This window comes from Macaca thibetana, chromosome 13, assembly GCF_024542745.1.
Source record: "Macaca thibetana thibetana isolate TM-01 chromosome 13, ASM2454274v1, whole genome shotgun sequence".
Classification (NCBI taxonomy): Eukaryota; Metazoa; Chordata; class Mammalia; order Primates; family Cercopithecidae; genus Macaca; species Macaca thibetana.
The window spans coordinates 81,080,985-81,101,612 of NC_065590.1; the positions used below are offsets into that span (position 1 = coordinate 81,080,985).

At 57.4% G+C, this 20,628-nt stretch overlaps 1 protein-coding gene and 1 long non-coding RNA gene across 3 annotated transcripts; one reads left to right on the plus strand and one right to left on the minus strand.

The window, feature by feature from the left end:
• Positions 1-605: 605 nt before the first annotated feature.
• GAREM2 (GRB2 associated regulator of MAPK1 subtype 2) lies at positions 606-17,218 on the minus strand. 2 transcript variants are annotated; one of them, XM_050753636.1, is made up of 6 exons: positions 16,938-17,218; positions 13,865-14,005; positions 7,280-7,410; positions 5,088-6,131; positions 3,900-4,069; positions 606-3,027 (listed from the first exon to the last, which is right to left on the minus strand). In XM_050753636.1, exons 1-6 carry the CDS (start codon positions 17,047-17,049, stop codon positions 1,998-2,000), a joined length of 2,628 nt encoding a protein of 875 aa, XP_050609593.1. In that variant the 5' UTR covers positions 17,050-17,218; the 3' UTR covers positions 606-1,997. The 2 variants fall into 2 exon arrangements, with proteins under 2 accessions (XP_050609593.1, XP_050609592.1); XM_050753635.1 differs by lacking the exons at positions 13,865-14,005; positions 16,938-17,218 and adding an exon at positions 7,868-9,643 and having other exon boundaries at positions 606-2,543; positions 2,943-3,027.
• A 354-nt stretch (positions 17,219-17,572) lies between these two features.
• Positions 17,573-20,288, plus strand: LOC126933687 (uncharacterized). The gene is made up of 3 exons (XR_007718701.1): positions 17,573-17,851; positions 18,464-18,588; positions 20,159-20,288. It is a non-coding gene; the product is annotated as an uncharacterized LOC126933687 (long non-coding RNA).
• Positions 20,289-20,628: the final 340 nt, after the last annotated feature.

Sequence of the window (20,628 nt, forward strand, 5' to 3'; positions counted from 1 at the left end):
TTGTAATTCCAGTCCCATCACATTCTGCATTCTAAACTGTCAGATATTACCAGTTACCCCTGCCTCTGCTGTTACTTCAAATATGTCCCTGGTCCCAGCTCTATAGCTGGGACTGGCAGGCAGAGAGATCAGCTCTGGCTCTGCTTAGTCACTAGGAAGCCAGACCCTAAAACCAAGTCACCTCTGACTTGGGGTTTTCAGATGACCAGAGTACGGAGCTGATCCCTTGCACCAAAGCCATTAATAGGCTTCCAAATTTGGTCTGAGAGCCTGAGGCTGGCATTCTGCCAATGCAGGAAGCTAAGCTTGGGCCCTGGCTGGTGGCATTCAGCTTTGAGCCTGGGTCTTTCCCTTCAGTAACACCAGGTAGTTGTGAATTATGTTGAAACTAGTGGGAGCTGGAGGGGTTCTTGTAGGGTAGGGAGGGGCTGGCAACGGCCTTGCAGAAGGGAATGAAGGCTGCCACCAGCCACCTCCGCAGACATGGGAATGGCCACACGCACACATCATTCCTCCATCAGTCCTCTCCTGCCTGAAGGCATATACACTGCCCATGGGTCCCCATGGCCTTGTTTTCAAAAGAAGAAAGCAGCTGGCACCCAGAATGCCACTTGTACTAGTCTTCAGCAGTCTAGCATTTATTTCACTAGTCCTTGAGGATTCTTTAAATGATCTGCAAGAAAACTAAATGTCCCCACATCACAGGTTTTGTGCTCTACTCTCTGACCACTTCTCTGAGCTGAGGCAGCCTGCTTGGAGTATGGGCACCAGCATGGCTTAGCTACTCTTAAGATAAAAAGTAGAGGAAATAAATAGGTAGACTAGGTAAGGCAGAAGAGAAGGCTGGCACCTTGGACCCTGACACTAGTGGGCACCCTATGGTTCTGGGTGAGATGGAGGGCACAGGGGTAGGGTGGGGTGTGTGGTTGGACACAATGACCAGAGCTCTGGGTACCAAGCAGATCCCCATGTTTGAGATTCAAGGGCACAAAGGCCTGCTCTGAAGCACGTGAACAAGTGCAGGACTGAGCTCCAGGACCACGCTCTCCCAAGTGTACCCTCCTGTGCCAGTGACAGGGAAAAACACCAAAAATCATATTGTCAGAGCCAAATGATGGGAGCAAGAGATTGGCAGAATTGGGGGTGGTTGACTACCACTTGTTTCTAGAATCAAGGAGAAGCTGACCTAAATCGACCTGCTCTTCCACGGAGACAGTATTCTGAGACTGAACCCACCTGACGGATGGATAACTAGTTGCAGTAAAGTCAGAGGGGAAGCCAGGGTGCTAGAGCCATCTGGGCAGTGTCTGGCTTCCTAACTAGATAAGTGGGTCGGGTCAATAGCAGAGCTGTGCTCTTCCAAAGCCGTCACCCATGAACCAGGACCCACAGGTGGAGCTTCTGAGGTGCCATGGCTTCGGCTTGTACACAACTCACCTGTGTGCAGGGCCAGGCCCCCCAACCGCAGTGGAGCAGAGGGGGAAAGGAAAGGCATCCCAGAGACACAGACATCTATACCCTCACTCTGGGGCAGCTTTAGGCCAAAAGCCCACAGAGCACAAAGGAGAGTGGGCACTTGGGAAATTTGTGCTTAAATTACCGGCCATCTTGTCTCTAAACAGAGCCTACAGGCTTGAGCAGTGGAAGTCATTTGTGAAGGTCTATAGCAGGGCATGAGGTGGTGTTAGGTCACCCTGAAGGCCAGCTTTTGACCCCATTGTGGGAATCACAGCAAATGCCTTACTGGGCTCAGGTACACAGTGGTGCCCCCAGCCCCTTTCCCATGTATTCTGCACACTCAAAGGCAAGCTGTCCCGTGCAGGGGTCTGAGCCCAGAGGATCACATTTCCACGTGCATCTCCCCTGGATCCACCCAGTGGCTGCCGAGCAGTCTGTCTCGACATTGATCCTCCCTGCAGGCAGCACCTGCTCCTCCCAAGTGCTGTCCCTGGGGCCCCCATGCCAGCATTCCAGCTGTGCAGCTCCAGCTGGGCAGTTCAGATCTTGGGCCTCCAGCCTTTGATGAACTGCATGATCTTCTTGACCTGCAGCTTGGTGAGGTGGAAGTCATCTGCCAGGATGTCCTCACTGAGCTGCACGAAGATGCTACCATCGATGCGTTCTCGGGCAAAGAAGCTCACGACATCCTCTGAGAGCCCGATGAAACGCAGACTGCGAGAGACCTCCTCCAGGGAGAGTGCAGACAGGTCAGCAGGGGGCTGCCAGGAGGAGGCATCCCGGACTCCAAAGCCTGTGGCTCCATCCCGGGGACTGGAAGGAGGCCCTTCCAGGCGCCCTTGGGTTAGAAAAAGTCGTCCTCCTCCTGCCTCAGGTCCCTGCAGAGCAGCTGGTGACAGTGGGGTGGGGACCTGGCGCAGCACCAAACCTTCAGGCTCAAAGGCCTTGGGGGGGCCAAGTGGGGAAAGGCGGGGTCCAGGCCCAGGTGTCCCCACGGCTCTGGGCTCCTGAGAACGCAGCAGCTCAGGCTCTGGAGAACTGCCCTGCCCCAGCTCAAAGGGATCGAAGGGCTCCAGGGCTGGGTCCTGCCATTCAGAAGAGGAGGAGGAGGAGGGGGCGCAGGAGGCGGGGGGAGCAGCTGAATAGGCCTGGCCTGGCGAGGCCGGGCCTGGGGAATATGCAGGGCCAGAGGTAGCCACAGGACCCAAGGTGGTTGTGGGGCCAGAAGAGGAGGCCGCTGAAGGGCCTGAGGGGTAGGCAGGCCCGGAAAAAGGGTTGAGAGCTCCGAATGGAGCAAAGCGCTTCTGGGGGTGTGAGGGCTTGAATAGAGGAGGGCAGCTGTGGTAGGTCTTAACAGGGGTGTCAGCCCCCAGAAGGGAGGCGGCTCGACCGCTCAGAGGCTCTGTGAGGGCCCGGGAGGCCTGGCTGGGCTGTGTGGTTGAGGGTAGGGGTCCGGGGGCTGGGCGGCTAGAGGATTCGCCCACCTTGCAGTCTCCCCAGGTGCATGGGTAGCAATAGAGAGAGTACGTGTCCGGTGATGGGGAGCCACTGCCACTGCGGGAACCCACCCTGTGGACACAGACAGACACACACACATAGGACAGGTGAGGCTGAGCGGGAGGGAACATGACAGGGTCACACATGCAATGCAGCCAAGCACCACCGTGACCTCAGCAACACGGGCCTGCACCCCAGCCCCAGTCCAAGACCCCCCGGAATGGCCCTGTTCTTCCTTCCAGCATCCCCCAGCCCAGGTCAGAAAACATAGGGGAAAAACCAAATGAAACTGAACTTAATAAAAATTTCTTCTTTTTTTTTTTCTTTTAAGATGGAGTCTCGCTTTGTCGCCCAGGCTGGAGTGCGGTGGTGCAGTCTTGGCTCACTGCAACCTCCGCCTCCCAGGTTCAATCGATTCTCCTGCTTCAGCCTCCTGAGTAGCTGGGATTATAGGCACGTGCCATGATGCCCGGCTAATTTTTGTATTTTAGAAGACATGGAGTTTCACCATGTTAGCCAGGCTGGTCTTGAACTCCTGACCTCAAGTGATTCAACCCAACTCGGCCTCCCAAAGTGCTGAGATTACAGGCATGAGCCACCGTGCCCAGCCTAAACCTAATAAATATTTCAAAACAGCAAGGAGCTCTCTTCCCTCTATCCTGCAGCCAAGTCCCCACCTTGAGGGGACCAGGGCAATGTTCCCATCTGTTCCTCAACATTTAAGAGAGAAAGAAGCTGGAGTGGGCAGAACAGGCCACTGGGCCCCAGGTCCCAAGACACCCAGACACCCATGCCCCTCCCTCAGCCACTGCACATGGACCTGCACCCTCGGAACTTCCCAGGCCTGAACAGTTTCTCTTCCTCAGCACCATAGTCCCCCCTCCTCACCCTTCCCTGCCTCGATCTACCTTAGAACTGAGGACCAAGGGAAGGCAGGGACTCACCCATCCTGGAGGCCAGAGGAGTAGTAGGAGAGGCTGGAGCTGGGGGAATGTACCGGCTGCAGCTTGGGGAAGCGAGGGGGAACCGGGGGGCTGCCGGAGAGCCGGCCACTGCCATTGCCACCCCGGGGAGGCACTGGAGGGGCGTTGAGCAGGCGGCACTCCTCCTTCACCTACAAGCAGAGGGCGGTGACTCCACCTCGACTCCAAACAGCTGGCACTCCTTATCTTCCCCTTCCCAGGCGGTGACTCTACCTCGACTCCAAACAGCTGGCACTCCTTATCTTTCCCTTCCCAGGCGGTGACTCCACCTCGACTCCAAACAGCTGGCACTCCTTATCTTCCCCTTCCCAAGCAGCTGGGCAAGGGGGCTGTCTGGGCCTGACACTTGCCCCACTTTGCCAATAGGCTGCCTTGCACCCCAACTGCTCATCCAGTCAGCCAGCCACCTAACCCTTCCTAGCCTATCTCACGCACCCACACCCTGTCCCAACGCACGCACAGCCTCCTTCCTGTTCCTTGGAAACCCATTATGAATGTTAAGAAAAAGAATACAGAGGTAGATCAAAACAGTTTAAGCAGACGTGCTCTCTCCTCAAGGAAAAGGAGAGAAAGCAGAGGACAAAGGAAGGCCGAGGGAACCGAGGTAAGGAAGCGTCTGCCACCTGCATCCCTCCCTACAGGTCGCGTACCCCAAAGAGGACTCCATGGGATGCTGACGGGTGTTACGGGCAGGGAGAAAACGTTCTGATAAACAGGATTCCTTAGTGCAGGACTTCTCAGAGCTTTTAATATACCAATGCTCTGTGACTCCAACACAAGGAGGAGGGAAAAAGGGCTGGCAATCACTCACAGCATCTCTAAGCTTACTTCGCCAAGGAAACTTCTTTTCACGGAACAACTTAAAGGACCCCTGTTCTGTGGAACCTTCTGGGTAACAGTGTTTCGGGGCTTCTCTCAAATCCTCTGAGGCTGGGGACCTACACGCCTCTCTGTCCCACAGCTCCCCCGCCACCGTCCGCCCCAGTGCCCCTTACTACAAATGCTCTTGCCTGGCATGGCTCTGCCCTTTCCTTCTCCCCTTCCCCACCCCGCCACCTCATCTGCCACATACTCCTGGGCCGGGGCTCAGGAGAGAGGGCTTTGGGCCCTGGCTGGACCCGGGACTCGTCCCCCAGCGCGCTCACTCACCGCCTCCGATTTGGGAGGGACTGGGGGCGGCGGCGCCTCCGGCTCCCGACGCGGCGGTCCCGCGGTCCCGAAGGAGATGAGGTCGGGCCCCGGGGGCGGCCGGGCGAGGCCCTCGGGCCCCTGGTGAGCCCACAGCTCCTCGTACGGGATCTCGGCGGGCGGCGCGACGGGCTCGGGCGCGGCTGCCCAGTCGGGGCTAACGTACTCCTGGTCGCCCTCGCCGGCAGGAGCGGGCGCTAGCGGGCCGGGGGCTCGGGCGAGCCCGGGGACGCGCGGCGCGGGCAGGCAGAGGCGCGCGCGGCGCGGGCTGGCGCAGTCTTCGGCGAGCTCGGCAGGCGCCTCGCGCACGGCCGTGGAGTACTCGTCGGGGTCGAAGCGCTCGCGGCAGTAGGAGGCGCTGTCGCGCACCAGGCGCTCGACGCGCGGGTCCCCGGCCAGCAGGCCCTGCGGCAGCGCGAAGCGCGGCGTGTCCGTGAGCAGCAGGAAGTGCAGCGGCGCCGGGCCCTCGCGGCGCAGCGCCAGCCCGAGCACCACCGTCTTGGAGATGATGCTAACCAGCTTATAGCAGTGACCCTCCCGCACCGGGTGCAGGTCGTAGGGGTTGCGCGGCGGCCGGCTGGGCACCAGCACGTTCACCGGTAGCCGCACGCGCTCGATGATGGCGCGCACCGTGTGCTCGCCCTCCTGCATCTGCAGCTCCAGCGGGCTGCGAGTGCTGAAGCGGCCCTGGCACTGGAAGGGTAGGCTCAGGCTCTCGTTGGTGCGGTGGTTCATGCAGATGAGGCAGGGCATCTTGCCTTTGACCGGCCTGGCGCCCCCGCCGCCGCTGCCTCCCGCGGCCCCCGCGCTCGCCGGGCCGCCACCTCCCACCCCGGTAAGCGCACCGGCCCGGCCCAGCTTTCGCAGGAGGGTGGTGAAGCGCGAGCGCTCCTTGGTGGTCTTGGCGCACAGGATCTCCGCCTGGCCCATAAGAGTAAGCTCGTCGCCCGCATGCAGCGTGAAGTTGTACACCTCGCTGTCCTCGCTGAACTCGCCCGACACCACCTGGGGATCCCAGAGACAGGGCAGGGCCTTAGCCAGGTCCCAGGGAAAGCCACGCGGCCAGCTCCCAGAGACTGGAAAGGGAAAACAGCCTTCCTCTTCCGCCCTCCCAGGGCTCGGACCAGATGGAAAGCATGGGCTGTAGGCCAAGAGATCCACGTTCATCCTGGAGAGACGACTAGCAGCTGTGCCACCTTAAATGAGTTGCCCCTCCACACCTTAGCGACCATATCTGATAACTCTTACTTCGAAGAACTGCTGTAGGATTAAAAAGACTGTATGTGCAGTAACATATTTTTCTTTTCTTCTCCGCTACTTGGATCAGCAACGTATTTTAAAGTATACAGTAAATGGCGACTTTTATTATCATTGTCTTTACCATTTTCGAGATCATAATGCCCTGCCCATCCAACAAGGCTACGTGAAGAGAAATGAATTGATGGATAAGAAAAGGGTTTGTAAACAGAACAGCACTATCTGTACACAGCAGGGACTGTTTTTAGTTTGGTTTTTTTTTTTTTGTTTTTGTTTTTGTTTTTAGAGACAGGGTCTTGCTCTGTCGCCCAGGTTGGAGGGCAGTGGCACATTCACAGCTCAGTGCAGCCTCAAACTCCTGGCAACAGTCCTCCTGCCTCAGCCTCCCAAGTAGCTAGGACTATAGATGTGCACCACCATGCCCAGTTAATTTTTTAACATTTTTTGTAGAGACAGGGTCTCTCCATGTTGCCCGATTCTGGCCTCAATCGATCCTCCCTCCTTAGCCTCCCAAAGTGTTGGGATTAGAGGCATGAGCCACTGCTCCCACCCCACAGCAGGGGTCTATTTACACTGCCTGCTTACCACAACCACCACCTCTACAAGTGGGTGCTGGGGCAGCTAGGGACAGGTTGCCCTGAAAAGTCTCCAAGTCAGAACATGACCCTTCCAGACACCCCTTCCTTCTTCACTACCTTTCGCAGGAAGTCCTTCAGCCCAGTGGGTCCTATTCCCCACTCTTCTGACATGGCTCAATTGTGCCAAAGGCCCCTAAGGGGTCCCCAGGAGCCACTCTCCTTCTTGGATCCTGAGGGCAACCTTCCAACCAGGGTCAGGGTTGCCCCTGAGGCAAGGAGTAGTGTGGGGACACCACACCTGGTGACAAAGTGACTGACCTTGACGCTGAAGGTGATGGCTTCCATCACGAAGATGCGGTCAGGGAAGACACTGGCCACCTCCTCCACGCTGCTGAAGTACCTCACTGGCTCCCGCACATCCCGGGCCTGTTCCAGGAGCTTGAACTTCCCTGCATAGTGGGTGACAAAAGTTGCTGGAGTGAGCCTGCCTGCATCCCAAGAGGCTTCGTGGTCCCCTGCTAGCATAATCTCAGCCAGTCCCTCAGGAACTAAGGAAGGCCAAAGGGCAGGTTTCCACTGGCATGGGCTGAAGGGGGCTGGTCATCTGGCTCCAACTTCAGCAAGGTGAGCACAGATCCCTAGCATCTACAGCCCAGCCCTCACCCCAGAGACAGCCTGTGGGTATGCAGCGAGGCAGCGGCTGCCTGCCCAGAGAACCCAATTGCAAATAGCCCCAAACATGTGGACACAGAGCTGGCCTCTGATCAACTATCGGTGTGGTACCAGGATGCTGGCTCCTTGCTCGGTCCCAGCCTGACCTCTGATTTGCCGTGACAAGTTCCTTTCCCTCTCTGGGCCTCTGGGTCCTCATCTGAGGGGGTGGGGACAGATGATTGTGGGCCCTACCTGGATCTGGCATCCTCTGCTTCGCCCTGGGCTGCTCATCCGCATGGAAGTGGCACTGGGCCAATGAGGGCCTGGAGCAGCCCTTGAAGGCTCTGGGAGAGCCACTCTGACCCCAGCTCTGTTCCTACACCCTGCCCTGCTCCGATATCCAGTCCTACTCTCCCAGAGGCTCTGACCTGAACCCAGCAAAGCCACCTACCTCCCTGAGAGGAGGCCTTCCCAACCTGCAGTCTGGGGCTGTGTGCTTTGCCAAGCTCAGCACATGCCCCTAGGAGACACAGACTTTACAGAAGTGAATTGCCAGTCTGTGAAGCTGCCATCCCTGTGTAAGCTACCTCACCTCACCTTTTCTATGCATACCCACAGGAGCACAAAGACAAGCTCTGAGCCGCCCTGGCATCCGATGGATGGCCTTTTCTCAGGCTTTAGACAGTAGGAAGAGAGCCGTGAATAGGTGAGGGAACAAGTCGAGAGAAGACAAGGTGACTCTTTAGCCTCTGGGTGTTTTTGTTTTTTGAGACAGGGTCTTGCTTTGTCACCCAGGGTGGAGTACAGTGGCATGATCACAACTCACTGCAGCTTTGACCTCCTGGGCTCAAGGGATCCTCCTGCCTCAGCCTCTCAAGTAGCTGGGACCACAGGCATGTGCCACTATGCCTGGCTAACTTTTTATTTCTATTAAAGATGAGGTCTCATGATGTTGCCCAGGCTGGTCTCAAACTCCTGGGCTCAAGCGATCCTCCTACTATGGTCTCCCAAAGTGCTGGGATTACAGGTGTGAGCCACCGTGCTGGGCCTTCTTTAGCTTCTGAAGCCCCCTTGGTAGTTGCTTCTGTCACAGTTCATTCATTTAATCATTGCACAGATATTGATGGAGCACTCACTATGTGTCAGACTATGGTAGGCCACACACAGGGTACAAATCTGTGTAAAATACAGTCTGCCCTTAAAGAAATCCAGATATAGTGGGTGAGACGATGAGTACCCAATGATGGTAGGATGTGATAAGTGCTACAACAGACTTGTGACAAAAGAGTTAGAAGACAGCTGGGTAGGAGAAACCTGCCTGGCGGAATCTGAGAGATCACTGAGCTGCACCTTAAGAATGAAAGGGAATTCACAGAATGAGCATTCCCTGTGGAAGAAACAGTTTAAACAAAGACACAGAGACACAAAATCAGACCACCTGCCCCAGATGGTGTGTGCCTGCAGGGAAGGACTTAGGGAGAGGGAGGACAGGAGGGGATGCAGACAGCAACTGGGATTTGAGAGGCTCTGAATGCCTTGCTTAAAGCGGTGAGACTATTCTGTACAACATGAGACCCACTGGAGTGTTTCGAGCAAAAAAATACCATGATCCAGGTTCAGCTCTATTAAAATAACCAAGAGACCAGTCAGGTAAACGAACCAGTAAGGGGTTCTAGAGAAGAGCTAGGGAATAGCAGAAACAGACCAAGAGACACTGGGAAGGGAGACCCAGCAGGCTTGGGTGACTGAATAAGGGGCAGTTGGGGAAGGAAGGGACTCAGGATGATGTACTCAGGCCACCAGCCTGGTCAGAAATGGAGATGGCAGGCCAGGCACGGTGGCTCACGCTTGTAACCCAGCACTTTGGGAGGCTAAGGTGGGCAGATCACTTGAGGTCAGCAGTTCAAGACCAGCCTGGCCAACATGGTGAAACCTCATCTCTACTAAAAATACAAAAACCTATCTGGGTGTGGTGGCACACACCTGTAGTCCCAGCTACTTGGGAGGCTGAGGCAGGAGAATCACTTGAACTTGGAAGGCGGAGGTTGCAGTGAGCCAAGATCACAGCACTGCACTCCAGTCTGGACAACAGAGCGAGACTCTGTCTCAAAAAAAAAAAAAAAAAAAAGAAAAGGAGATGGCAGAGCTGTTAACCAAAACTGGGAACCCAGAAGGAACATGTTGTGGGACCAAGGCAGATACTGGAGAGGCCAAGGAAGGGGCCTTCAGGTGGTGCTCCCAGGGTGGGTGCCACCAGTGTGTGTGCAGAACTTGGGGACATCTGGCCAGTGAAACAGACTGAAGGTCACCAGCCCACAGGTGGCAGCCGCGGCTGTGAGGCAAGTGAGATGGCTCAGGGAAGAGGAAGAGCAGGGGGCTTGACACTTTGGGGATGTTCATCCCAGAAAAATGCGCACACTGTGATCCTAGCATGAACACATGCACACTTGTGTATGCAGTGCCGGGGGTTCCTGGGGACCCCCAAACCCAGCCAGAGACCCAGATGAAGACACCCATGGTGCAGGGTAAGAGGAGCAGAGGGCAGGGCCTGAAGCATCATCACTGAGCAGGGAGAGAAATGACAGCCCAGAACAAGGGGAATGGCCAGGAGAATGCTGGTGGGGGAGCCCCCAGGCCTGCCCTCCCCACCCTGGGACCCACCTGGGAAGAGGCCTCTGAAGTGCCACAGCCCTAGAAGGCAACAGCGGAAAAATGTGGACGGGGGCAGGCAAGAAGCAGGGGTCTAGGACTTGGGAAGCAGGAACTGCAGGCACTGAGTAGCCCCACTCCCCTCACCCCGGCCTCCTCCCCCAAGTCCACACACAACCCCCCACCCCTGCCCCTGCCCCAACCACAAGTAGCCAGGCAGGGAGCAATGCCCACTGCCCCCTGTGGGGAGACTTGGAGCCAAGTCAGGGCTGGAGCTGGGGGAGGATGTGGCAGGGAAGATCGATGTAACCATGGCATCCAGCACCATCCCCTCCGCGGCAGCCTTAAGCCCAGCGCCGGTCATTACTGCGGGAGGAAGGAAGGGAGCCCTCCAGGGAGTGATGCTCTGTACCCTGGAAGCCTTTTCCTCCCCGCCAGCTCAGGGGCGGCTTCCTCTCCTGCCTCCCCCTATATGGGACCTGATGTCCCCCACGGCTCTAGGGACTTGCCCCATCCTGACCTGCCCCTCATCCTTGTCCTTGCCGTCAGAACACATGGCTGCCTCACTCCTCCCTTCCAGCCCCAAGCACCTGGGCTGTGGCAGGGGCTTGCTGACCACCCATCTCCATGCCTTCCCCACAGCACACACTCAGTAAAGAACATGGGTAAAAGCTCAGGTTTTAGAGTGCAACAAATCTGGCTGAATCCCACCCGGCCACTAGCCAGCTGTGTGACCTTGGGCAAATTATTTAATCTCTCTGGGCTTCGGATTTCCCATCTGTAAAATGGAAACATCCCGCTGGCCAGAGGCGCATCTGCCAAATGCTGAGCAGGAAACAAGGCCAACACTGGGGAAGTGGCCCCATGCTCAGGGAAGACGCCTGGCCCCTCCCGCTGGGCCGGGGCCGGGGGCAGGGGCTGGGAGGGGGGACAGTACGGGGCCTGGCCAGGTCTCCCTGACTCCCAGAGCAGAGCGCCGCAGCCTGGAGACCGAGTCACCGGCAGTGCCCCCAGCCCCACCCCGCGCGGGGCGCCGTCCTCCTCCCTCCCTGGCCTTCCCCGCGGCTCTCTCGCCGGTCCGCAGCCGGCCGCCCCCGCCCGCCCCCGCCCGCCCAGCGCTATTATTAATTCATTAGGAGAAATCAGCCTGGAGCCCAGCCGTGCACTCAGCGCCTCCTCGTTAACCCGCCGGCCTTCGCCCTCCTAGGGGCCTCCCCCTCCGCCTCCCCTCCCCCGTGCGGATGGACAGCAGCAGCCCCGCGGAAAGATGGGGCTGGGGCCGCGCCCCCCAAGACCACCACCGTACACAGGCACGCAGGGGCGCCAGAGAGATGGGAGGAAGAGCTAGGAGCCCCCGGACCCACGGTTCCCTGGGAGACTGTGCCTCGGGTTCCCAGAGTTTTAATGACACAACCAAAATGAAGTCCCTAAAGTCACGTTTTTTTTCAGTGAGGGATTTTCCCAACCTTTCTTTCTCTTTTTAATTTTTATTTATTTTAGATGCTGGAATGTCGGGGTACCATCATAACTCACTGCAGTCTCAACCTCCTGGACTAAAGGGATCCCCCCACCTGGCTTCAGCCTCCCCTTTAGCCAGACGACAGGCCTGCACCACCACGCCAGCTAATTTATTTATTGTTGGAGTTTTCTTTGTTTGTTTGCTTGGTTTTGGTTTTGTTTGCAGAGAACTGTTCTTGCTATGTTGCCCACGCTGGCCTGGAACTCTTGGCCTCAAAGGATCCTCCTGTCTCAGTCTCCTAAAGCACTAGGATTACATATACCAGCCACTGCTCAGGCAACCTTTGCTTTTTTCATCCCAAGAAGACCTGGGACCTCCCCCAACCAAGCTGGGAAACTTCTAGCTTGAGCAGGCCCCCAGGGGGCTCCAAGCCCAAGACAGAACCCCAGGTCAGAAAGACATCTGAGTGAGTTTCCATATCTTTTAAAGGTTAGTACACAGGTACCAACTCCACAGGTTATAAAAGACAGAAGCCTCTGTAAAGGGCTCAGTCCTGTCCTCCTGGCTCAGGGAGACCCAGGGTCAGAGGGGGCAGGGCTACCTGTGAGCAAGCAATGGGGCCTTCCCAACTCAAAGGCTTCCCAGCCTTGGTGAGAGGGTTGTCAGGAGCAGCTGGGCACAGCAGTTAAAAACACAGAACTAGGCTGGGTTTAGTGGCTCACACCTGTAATCCCAGCACTTTGGGAGGCCAAGGCGGCTGGATCACTTGAGGTCAGGAGTTTGAGACGAGCTTGGCCAACATGGTGAAACCCTGTCTCTACTAAAAATACAAAACTTAGCCGAGCGTGGTGGCAGGCACCTGTAATCCCAGCTACTTGGTAGGCTGATGCAGGGGAATCGCTTGAACCTCAGAGGCAGTGAGCCAAGATGGCGCCTCTGCCCTCCAGCCCGAGCAACAGAAAACACACACGCACACAGAACTGGGCCTGGCGCAGTGACTCACACCTATAATCCCAGCACTCTGGGAGGCTGAGGCAGGAAGCTTCATTGAGACCAGGAGTTTGAGACCATCCTGGGCAACATAAGGAGACCATCTCTAAAAACAAAAACAAAAAACAAAAAACACGGCACTGGGCAAGCCACTGAAACTCCTGGAGCCTCAGTTTCCTGGTGAGTTAAATGGAGTTGATAAGACTTTCTCATCAGGTTGCCATGAGGATGAAATGGCAAAAATGTTCGGCCCAGCGTATGGAATGCAGCACATGCTTAACACATGGCAGCTGTGGGATCCGGGGCTCGCACGGGGACATCTCTGGGATGGGGCCACCAGAATCCCATCCCTCCCACACAGGGGACAGCAACCACATGCTCCTGGTGTGGTGCAGCAGACACCAGCCCTCAGTTGAGATACCTGGATCTGGCCATGCTCTTCCTTTCCTAGCTGTGTGACAAGGGGCAAGTCACCTCCTCCCCTAAGCCCTCCATTTCATCATCTATAAAATGAAGGGGCTGTACTTCCTTTTTTGTTAACAGAATCATTTCTTCAAACAAACTCTTATTATATGTCAACATCACTTATAAAACTAATAAAGGTAGCCATTAGCATAATCTTTAAAAGTCTAAAATTTTTAACATTAACTTATAAAGTCAACCAATGGAAACAATAGGTTTACTGCAAAAATTGGGAAAAACAGGATCAGTGCGGAGAGGCGCAGCCATGTAATCAGCTTGGGCATTCGCTGGTTTCTGCGGCGTTTGGTGCACAGTACTGAAAAGGTCCTGGCAGGACGTGTTCTCTTGGAGGGTCTGCACAAAAAAGGGTAAGTGTGGCAGCTGAAGGTATACCCTGAAGGCCTCTGATTAGGGTTAAGCTCTGATTTGTAGTAATTTAAGAGTGTGGGTATTTTTTAATCATTAGTTTCAAATCTACTTTAAAATAAAATGTGAATCAAAAAACCTGTGAGCCACCTCTCCAGAAACCCAGAGCGCCACAGAACAGAATGAAAACTGCCGGGCCCTGACTCCAACCCTGACCGTAATCACCGCCTCGCTAGTCACAGCGTTCCCCCTACCCCTGGCCCCAACCCCTCCTGCCTACACCCCCCGCAGGCTTTATGACATCTTTTCCTGGCTGGGCACACCTGGGTACTGCAGGGGGATGTCAATCTTGGGCCCGATGACATAGTGGCCCTCCTCCAGGGTATGAGCTGTCACCGTTGTCCACTGGCGGCAGGAGTGGATGAGCAGGATGTCTCGCTCACTGACGCCCTCAGCGTACTCCCCTGGGAGGGGAGAGGAGGACAGAGGAGGAGGGGAAGGAAGACAGGACATTAGGAGGGGCAGAAAGAACAGACAGGGTGACCTCCTCACCAAGACCACCCCCCTGAGGGACAGCTCCCCACAATCCCTGCCCAGGTCAGCAAAGCTCAAGGGACAGGCAGGCTGCCAGCTGGGGCCTGGGGCTGTGGGGCTGGCTGTGAGCCTCTCAGGGCTGTGACTCCTGACAGGGCCCCTCGTTCATCAGTGGCTGGAATGCCTGCTGCCTCTAGCTCTGAGCTGGGGCTGGGAGTTCCCCATGGATAAGCCCAGACAGCCCCTGCCCTCCAGGAGTCCTTAGGCCCCTGGGGAGGTGGGCAGAGATGTACCAAAGACTAGGCAAGTTTGAGGCACTGACTGGAGCATGTCTGGGGAGCAGCAGGTTCCAGCTGGGGGTGGAGTGGCGAAGGGAGACTTTATTGAGCAGGAGATGCTGGAGCTGGGCCTCAGCCTTCCAGTCAGGGCCTAGGCCCTGCAAGAAGGGCCCTGTTGGGGCAGTGGAGAGGGCCCAGATGGGACTGTCCCTTATAAGGTCCCAGCTATGAGAGCTCCCCCAGAGCCACGGGTTGCTCAGGTCAAGAGAGTGACAGGGCTTAGAGCAGCTGATTACTGCCTCTCCCAAGGGCAGCCCTTCCTTTCCACCCACTGCCTTGTTCAGGGGACCTCAAAGGAGAGTGGGGAAGTCCCCAGAAACCACCAACCCCATCTCAGAGAAGCAGCTCCTTGACACCCCCTCCCCATGCCCCTCATCCTCCCAATTACAGGGGTGATGGCTGAGGGTTGGAGGGGTTGAGAGAGCAGGTTTAGAAGGCAGGAGTGGGAGGCCCAGCCCTGGGGCCTGGGGAAAGCTGCTCTGGGGCAGAGGTGTTGGGAGTTGGGAGGGGTCTGGGCCTGGAGGCTCCAACCCCAGCAACAGTTTCCAGGGGAGCAGGAGGGGCGGCCCAGCTTCCAGGAGGCAAAAGGGGCCATGTCCTGGCTGCAGCTGGTGGGGAGGGTAGGGGTGGGGAGCAACTCCTTCCTTGCTCCTTCAGGCACAACTTACAAAATTTCTGCGAATCAAATGGGAAATGGTTTACACTGATGGCTGGGGGGTCCATAAAGTGTGTACATGTGGGGTGGGCGGATATGTGTGTGTGTGTGTGTGGCAGGGTGGGGGGCAGTTCAAGACGCTCAGGAAGGGCCTGGCCCCCGCTATGTGTGTGTTGGGGGTGTTGTCTGAGCCTTCTTCTGCACCTCCTCACCTCCAGAGGCACAAGAAGCTCTCCTCCAACTCTGATCCCTCCTCTGAGAGCTGTCCCGGGTCTCAGCCCCATCTTCCACAGCCACACGGGCACACACCAGTAACCATGGCTCATGACCACCAACAGCTGAACCACAATAGCCCACAGTGACAGATGCTTGTCACCCAAACGACACAACTCAGTCTCCGGCCAAGGGGCCCCTCCCAAATGCACAGGTACACAGGGACCTACCCTTCAAGCCATATAATTCTGACCAGACATTCACACCCTGATGGTGACCCAGTCGTAGCCACACACCATCACACGCAACAGACAGCTGGGCCATCACACCAGTTGTTCATTCACTCACCCATTCATTCATTCATTCATTCAATCCATAATCTTTATTGGGCAAGGATGCCGGGTCTCAAGGAGCCCACAGCCAGGTGGAAAGACAATAAACTGGCTGGCCATTATAATGAGGTGCACAGTAGGAGACAAGCCAGGGTTGGCACGAGGTAGCAGGGGAGACCAAAGGAGGCTGTACCCAGACCGAGGAGCTCAGAAAAGCTGCCCAGAAAGGGGAGATGCCAAAAAGGATGTGTGGGAAGTGGCCAGAAGACCCCAAGGCAGCATCCCCCATTCACAGGCGGACACAGTACCACACTCTGACCACTCTGCCCCGTGCCAGAGAAACAGACGCTGGCCTGCCCGACGGCCAGGGCGCCGATGCTCCCCCATGAGCCTGCTCCCGGGACAGCTGACGCCCACTGTGCCCACTCCTGGCCGCCGCGGAGGAGGGGCTGCTGGGCCCCGAGGGGAGGAGAGGAGCCTGCGGCCGCGGGCCCCATTAGCATTCAGGGAAGCGAGTATGCCAACGCGGGCCAAACCCCTATTCTTCTCACACACAAAACCCCCGGCCTGGCTGCCAGCCCCGGCTACCGCCCATCCCCCAACCAAGCAGCACCCCCCTCCCCTGAAACGGTCCCCTCGCTCCACGCAGCCCCCGGGGGTACCCTCTCGGGCCCCCATGAGTGGTTCCATCAGCCGAGCGGCTGGGGGCCCCAGATCCTATTAAGAAGTGGGACAAGATTCGGGGGAGGGCCGGGGGTTTGGGGGTCACACCGGGCGGCAGACCCGGCTCCCGCCGGCCTCTCCCGAAGGTGGCCTGCCCGCCCCAGGACCGAAATTGCTCCTGAGGAATCGAAAGGAGGTGCAAGAAGGGTTCCCAGAGGGGCGGAGCAGGGCTGGGGGTGGCGGTAGGGGGAAGACAGAGTCCGGGTACCAGGGATGAGGGAAGACAGAGGTGAGAGGCCGGGGACAAAGGGACTGAGGGGGCGCGGCCGAGGCGGGGGGCCCAGGGGCAGCGGGGGAAAGGGGGACACCGACGGGGCGGGAGCAGGGGCTCGGCCCCTTTCCGGACTCCAGCTGGGCGGGAAAACTGTCCCGGGCCCTGTCCCCGGTGTCTGTGCCTGTGCTTGTCCCGGAGGCCCAGGAGGCGGACCTGGCGGGTGGGCCCCGCGTCTCCCGGGAGGCGCGCCAGGAAGCGCTCGGGGCCCACACCGGGGAGCCAGGAGCGCGCGGGCGCCGCACCCTCCTCACGATCCCGCTGGCCCCCGCCTGGAGAGCCCACCATTTCCCCGCGGACCCCGGTCCCCATCTCCAGCGACCCCGGTACCTGGCCCAAGGCAGGCGAGCGTGGGCAGGCGGCAGCGGCTGACGATGAGGTCGAGCGGGAAGGCGCCCATGCTCCAGCGCAGGCCGGCCAGCCCGGCCGCAAGCTTCTCCATGGCATGGGCGCCCCGGGGCCGCCGTCCCGGGGCCCCGACGGTCAGTCCCGCGCGGCCCAGGCTCTCGCGCCCGCCGCCACCTCCCGGGGCCGCCGCGGCGCTCGCCGCCTGGCAGCCCCGCCGGGCCGCGGGCGTCACGTGGCCGGCCTCCCCGCGGGGCGCCGACCCCGGCCCCGCCCCCGGCCCCGCCCCCTCCTCCCGGACCCCCCCCCCCTCCTCCCGGACCCCCGCCCCCTGCTCTGGCCGCCCGGAGCCGGACTGGCCGCCGGACCCACCCCCGGACCTCCGCCCCAGCCCTGTCCGCCCGGCCCCGCCCCGGCCCTCTCTCCTCGGAACCCGGTCCCCGCGCCCCCTTCTGGGACCCCGGGTCCCCAGCCCCGCGCTCCGTTCGCCCGCCCCCGCCCCCGCTCCCCGGGCCCCCTCCAGCCGCTGCCGCCAAGCCCCGCCTCCCCTCCCGCAAGCTTCCCCGCGCCCAGGTGACGGCGGGTGATGGAGGACCCCAGGGCGGGCGCCCGGAGGGACAACGAAGACCCGAGCGGCATCTGCGGAGTCGGCGCAGGCTCGGCCTCCTCCTCCTGGCTGGGTGTCTCCCGGGCCCGCCGCTCCCCCTGGTGCCGGCCTCCTGGAGGCCGCGCCCACCGCGCCCGGTCCAGCTACGCAGCCCAAAGCTCGAGTTCAGCTTCTCCAGGACCTTCATCACCACCGGCTCCATGGAGCTGGGCGAGGCAGCCTCCTTAACCCCATTTTACTGATGAGCAAACTGAGGCGCAGAAGTCAGGTGGCAGCCAGGACTTCAACCTAGGTTGGACTTCAACCCAGATTTGACTCCAACCCTACTGCCCAATAGCACCCTGCAGTGCCCCAGCATAGAGCACCTTCCACGTTCCCAGCGCCCCCTTAGCCAATGGTTCCGTGTCCCGTGAACCGGCGCTCCAGCGCTTCCGCAGCACGCGCTGTGGACTGCGTCCATTCTGTAGATGAGGAGGCCGAGGTTCGAGGGCGTAACAGGTGCTGCGGTCCCCTCTCGGATCGTTACAAGAACCGTCCCCCTCCCCCCCACCGCCATCCCTTCTCTCTTTTCCTTATCATTTTTTGAGACTAGGTCTCGCTGTGTCGCCCAGCCTGAAGTGCAGTGGCGCGATCTCGGCTCACTGCAACCTCCACCTCCCGGACTCAAGCGATCCTCCCACCTCAGCCTCCGGAGTAGCTGGGATGACAGGCACCCGCCACCACGCCTGGCTAATTTTTTTGTATTTTTAGTAGAGACGGGGCTTCACCACGTTGGCCAGCATGGTCTCGAATCCTTGACCTCAAGCGATCCGCCCGCCTCGGCCTCCCAAAGTGCTAGGATTACAGGCGTGAGCCACCGCGCTCAGCCTTCGTTCCCTTCTTTTAATTTGCGTTTCCTTTTCAGCTGTCCTCACCTCTTCCTTCCAAGCCCTCTGAACTCCACCTCGGCGGGCTCCCTTTGGGACCCCCTTCCCAGAAGCTTAGATGGCCTCGGCGTCGGCCTCTCTGTGTCTGCGGCGCCCTCTGCAGGTAACTGGGGGATGATGCGGGCCTGGCTGACCTCGCGGGGCCAGCGGGCCTTAATCCCTAGGCTGCTCCCTCAAGGGAGTGTAGTGGCACGATCTCGGCTCACTGCAACCTCTGACTTCCAGGTCAAGCAATTCTCCCGCCTTAGCTTCCTGAGTAGCTGGGATTACAGACAAGCACCACCATGCCCGGCTAATTTTTTGCCTGGCTAATTTTTGTATTTTTAGTAGAGACAGGGTTTCACAATGTTGGCCAGGCTCCTCTCGAACTCCTGACCTCAAGTGATCCACCTGCCTCGATCCACCAGTCCTCAGCCTCGGTACCCCCGAGAGAACCCCACCAAATACAAACAAAACCCTCTCTTCTGTGGCCGGGCGCGGTGGCTCACGCCTGTAATTCCAGCGCTTAGTAACCTCAGTGAGCCATCTCAGCAGTTCTTACAGGTCTTTGGAGCCTGCTTCCAGTACAGCTCCAGTACAATTATTCCCATGCTGGTCTCCAAGTAAACACTGGGTGGCTGCCAGGAGTCTGGAGGAAGCGCCGCCATAGTGAAGCGGGCAGAATGCTTCTCTAGCAACTGCTACTTCTGGCGGTTAGCTGGGGACCCCCTGCTGCTGCTGCGCACACCTCCAGGAGAATCGCTTGAACCCGGGAAGCAGAGGTTGCAGTGAGCCGAGATCGTGCCACTGCACTCCAGCCTGGGCGACAGAGCGGGACTCTGTCTCGAAAAAAAAAAAAAAAAAAAAAAAAATTATTCAAACTGTTTCCCAGAAGAGAGGTTTTGTGTCAGTGGTCTTTCACACCATTTCAGAACCACACTTGCCTGAATGAACACTTCAGATGGACTTGGTGTCATCTGGGCTTAAGGGACAGCAAATGATGGAGTAAAACTATACAAATAATCCAACGTCTTTTCTGTGAGCCAAGTCAATAATTAGCTGGGGATCCGACAGCTCTGCCTTTGTCACCTGAGACAGATTGTCCAACAATTCCCCTGAAATTCCAATCTGTGCAATAAGACAAATACCTCAATGGAATAGAAGAGAGAGCTGGGAAATAGATCCACACACATACAGTCAACTGATCTCTGACAAAGGAGGAGAGGCAATTCAATGGAAAAAGCACAGTATTTTTCAACAAATTGTACCAGAACGATTGGACATACATATAACAAAAAAACTAATCTAGACACAGATTTTACATCCTTCACAAAAATTATTTCAAAATGGATCATAGACCTAAATGTAAAATGTAAATTAATAGCATTCCTAGAGAATAACACAGGAGAAAATCTAGGCGACCTTGGGAACACCAAAAGCACTCCTCTGCCAATCAGAGCAATAAATAGACCTGGATTATATGCATGGTTCCAAAAGCGTGGTGTAGCTTCCTTGTCCAGATTTAAGATCTGACATCTTGAAGATGGCAGCAAATCCTAGGAGTTGCACACTGGCATTCCATTTGAATCAGAACAGGAAAAGGAGCAAGATCCCCTAGTTCCTGGGGAAACAGAGTTGTTCCCAGCCCAAAACCATAGCATAATTGGTACTGTTTTTTTTTTTTTTTTTGACAGGGTCTCACTGGCTTTCTCACCTATGCTGGAGTGCAGTGGCAGGATCTCAGCTCACTGCAGCCTTCGCCTCCCAGGTTCAAGCGATTCTCCTGCCTCAGCCTCTTGAGTGGCTGGGATTACAGTCATGCACCACCACACCTGGCTCACTTTTTTAAAAAATTATTTTTAGTAGAGACGGGGTTTTGCTATGTTGGCCAGGTTGGTGTTGAACTCCTGGCCTCAGGTGATCCACCCACCTCGGCCTTCCAAAGTACTGGGATTATAGTGAGCCTCTGTGCCTGGCTGATTGTTACTTTTATAATAAGACAAGTCTTATGGTAAGACAAATTTACCCTGACCACCTGCTTTGCAGGTGTTTGCACTAGCCTCCCATCACCAAGCAGCCAATCCTGGCAGCAGGAATGGAAGTCAGCAACTGAGAACCCTGGATTTACAGCTCTAGGCAAACCAAGGAGTTTCCAGAAGTTGTG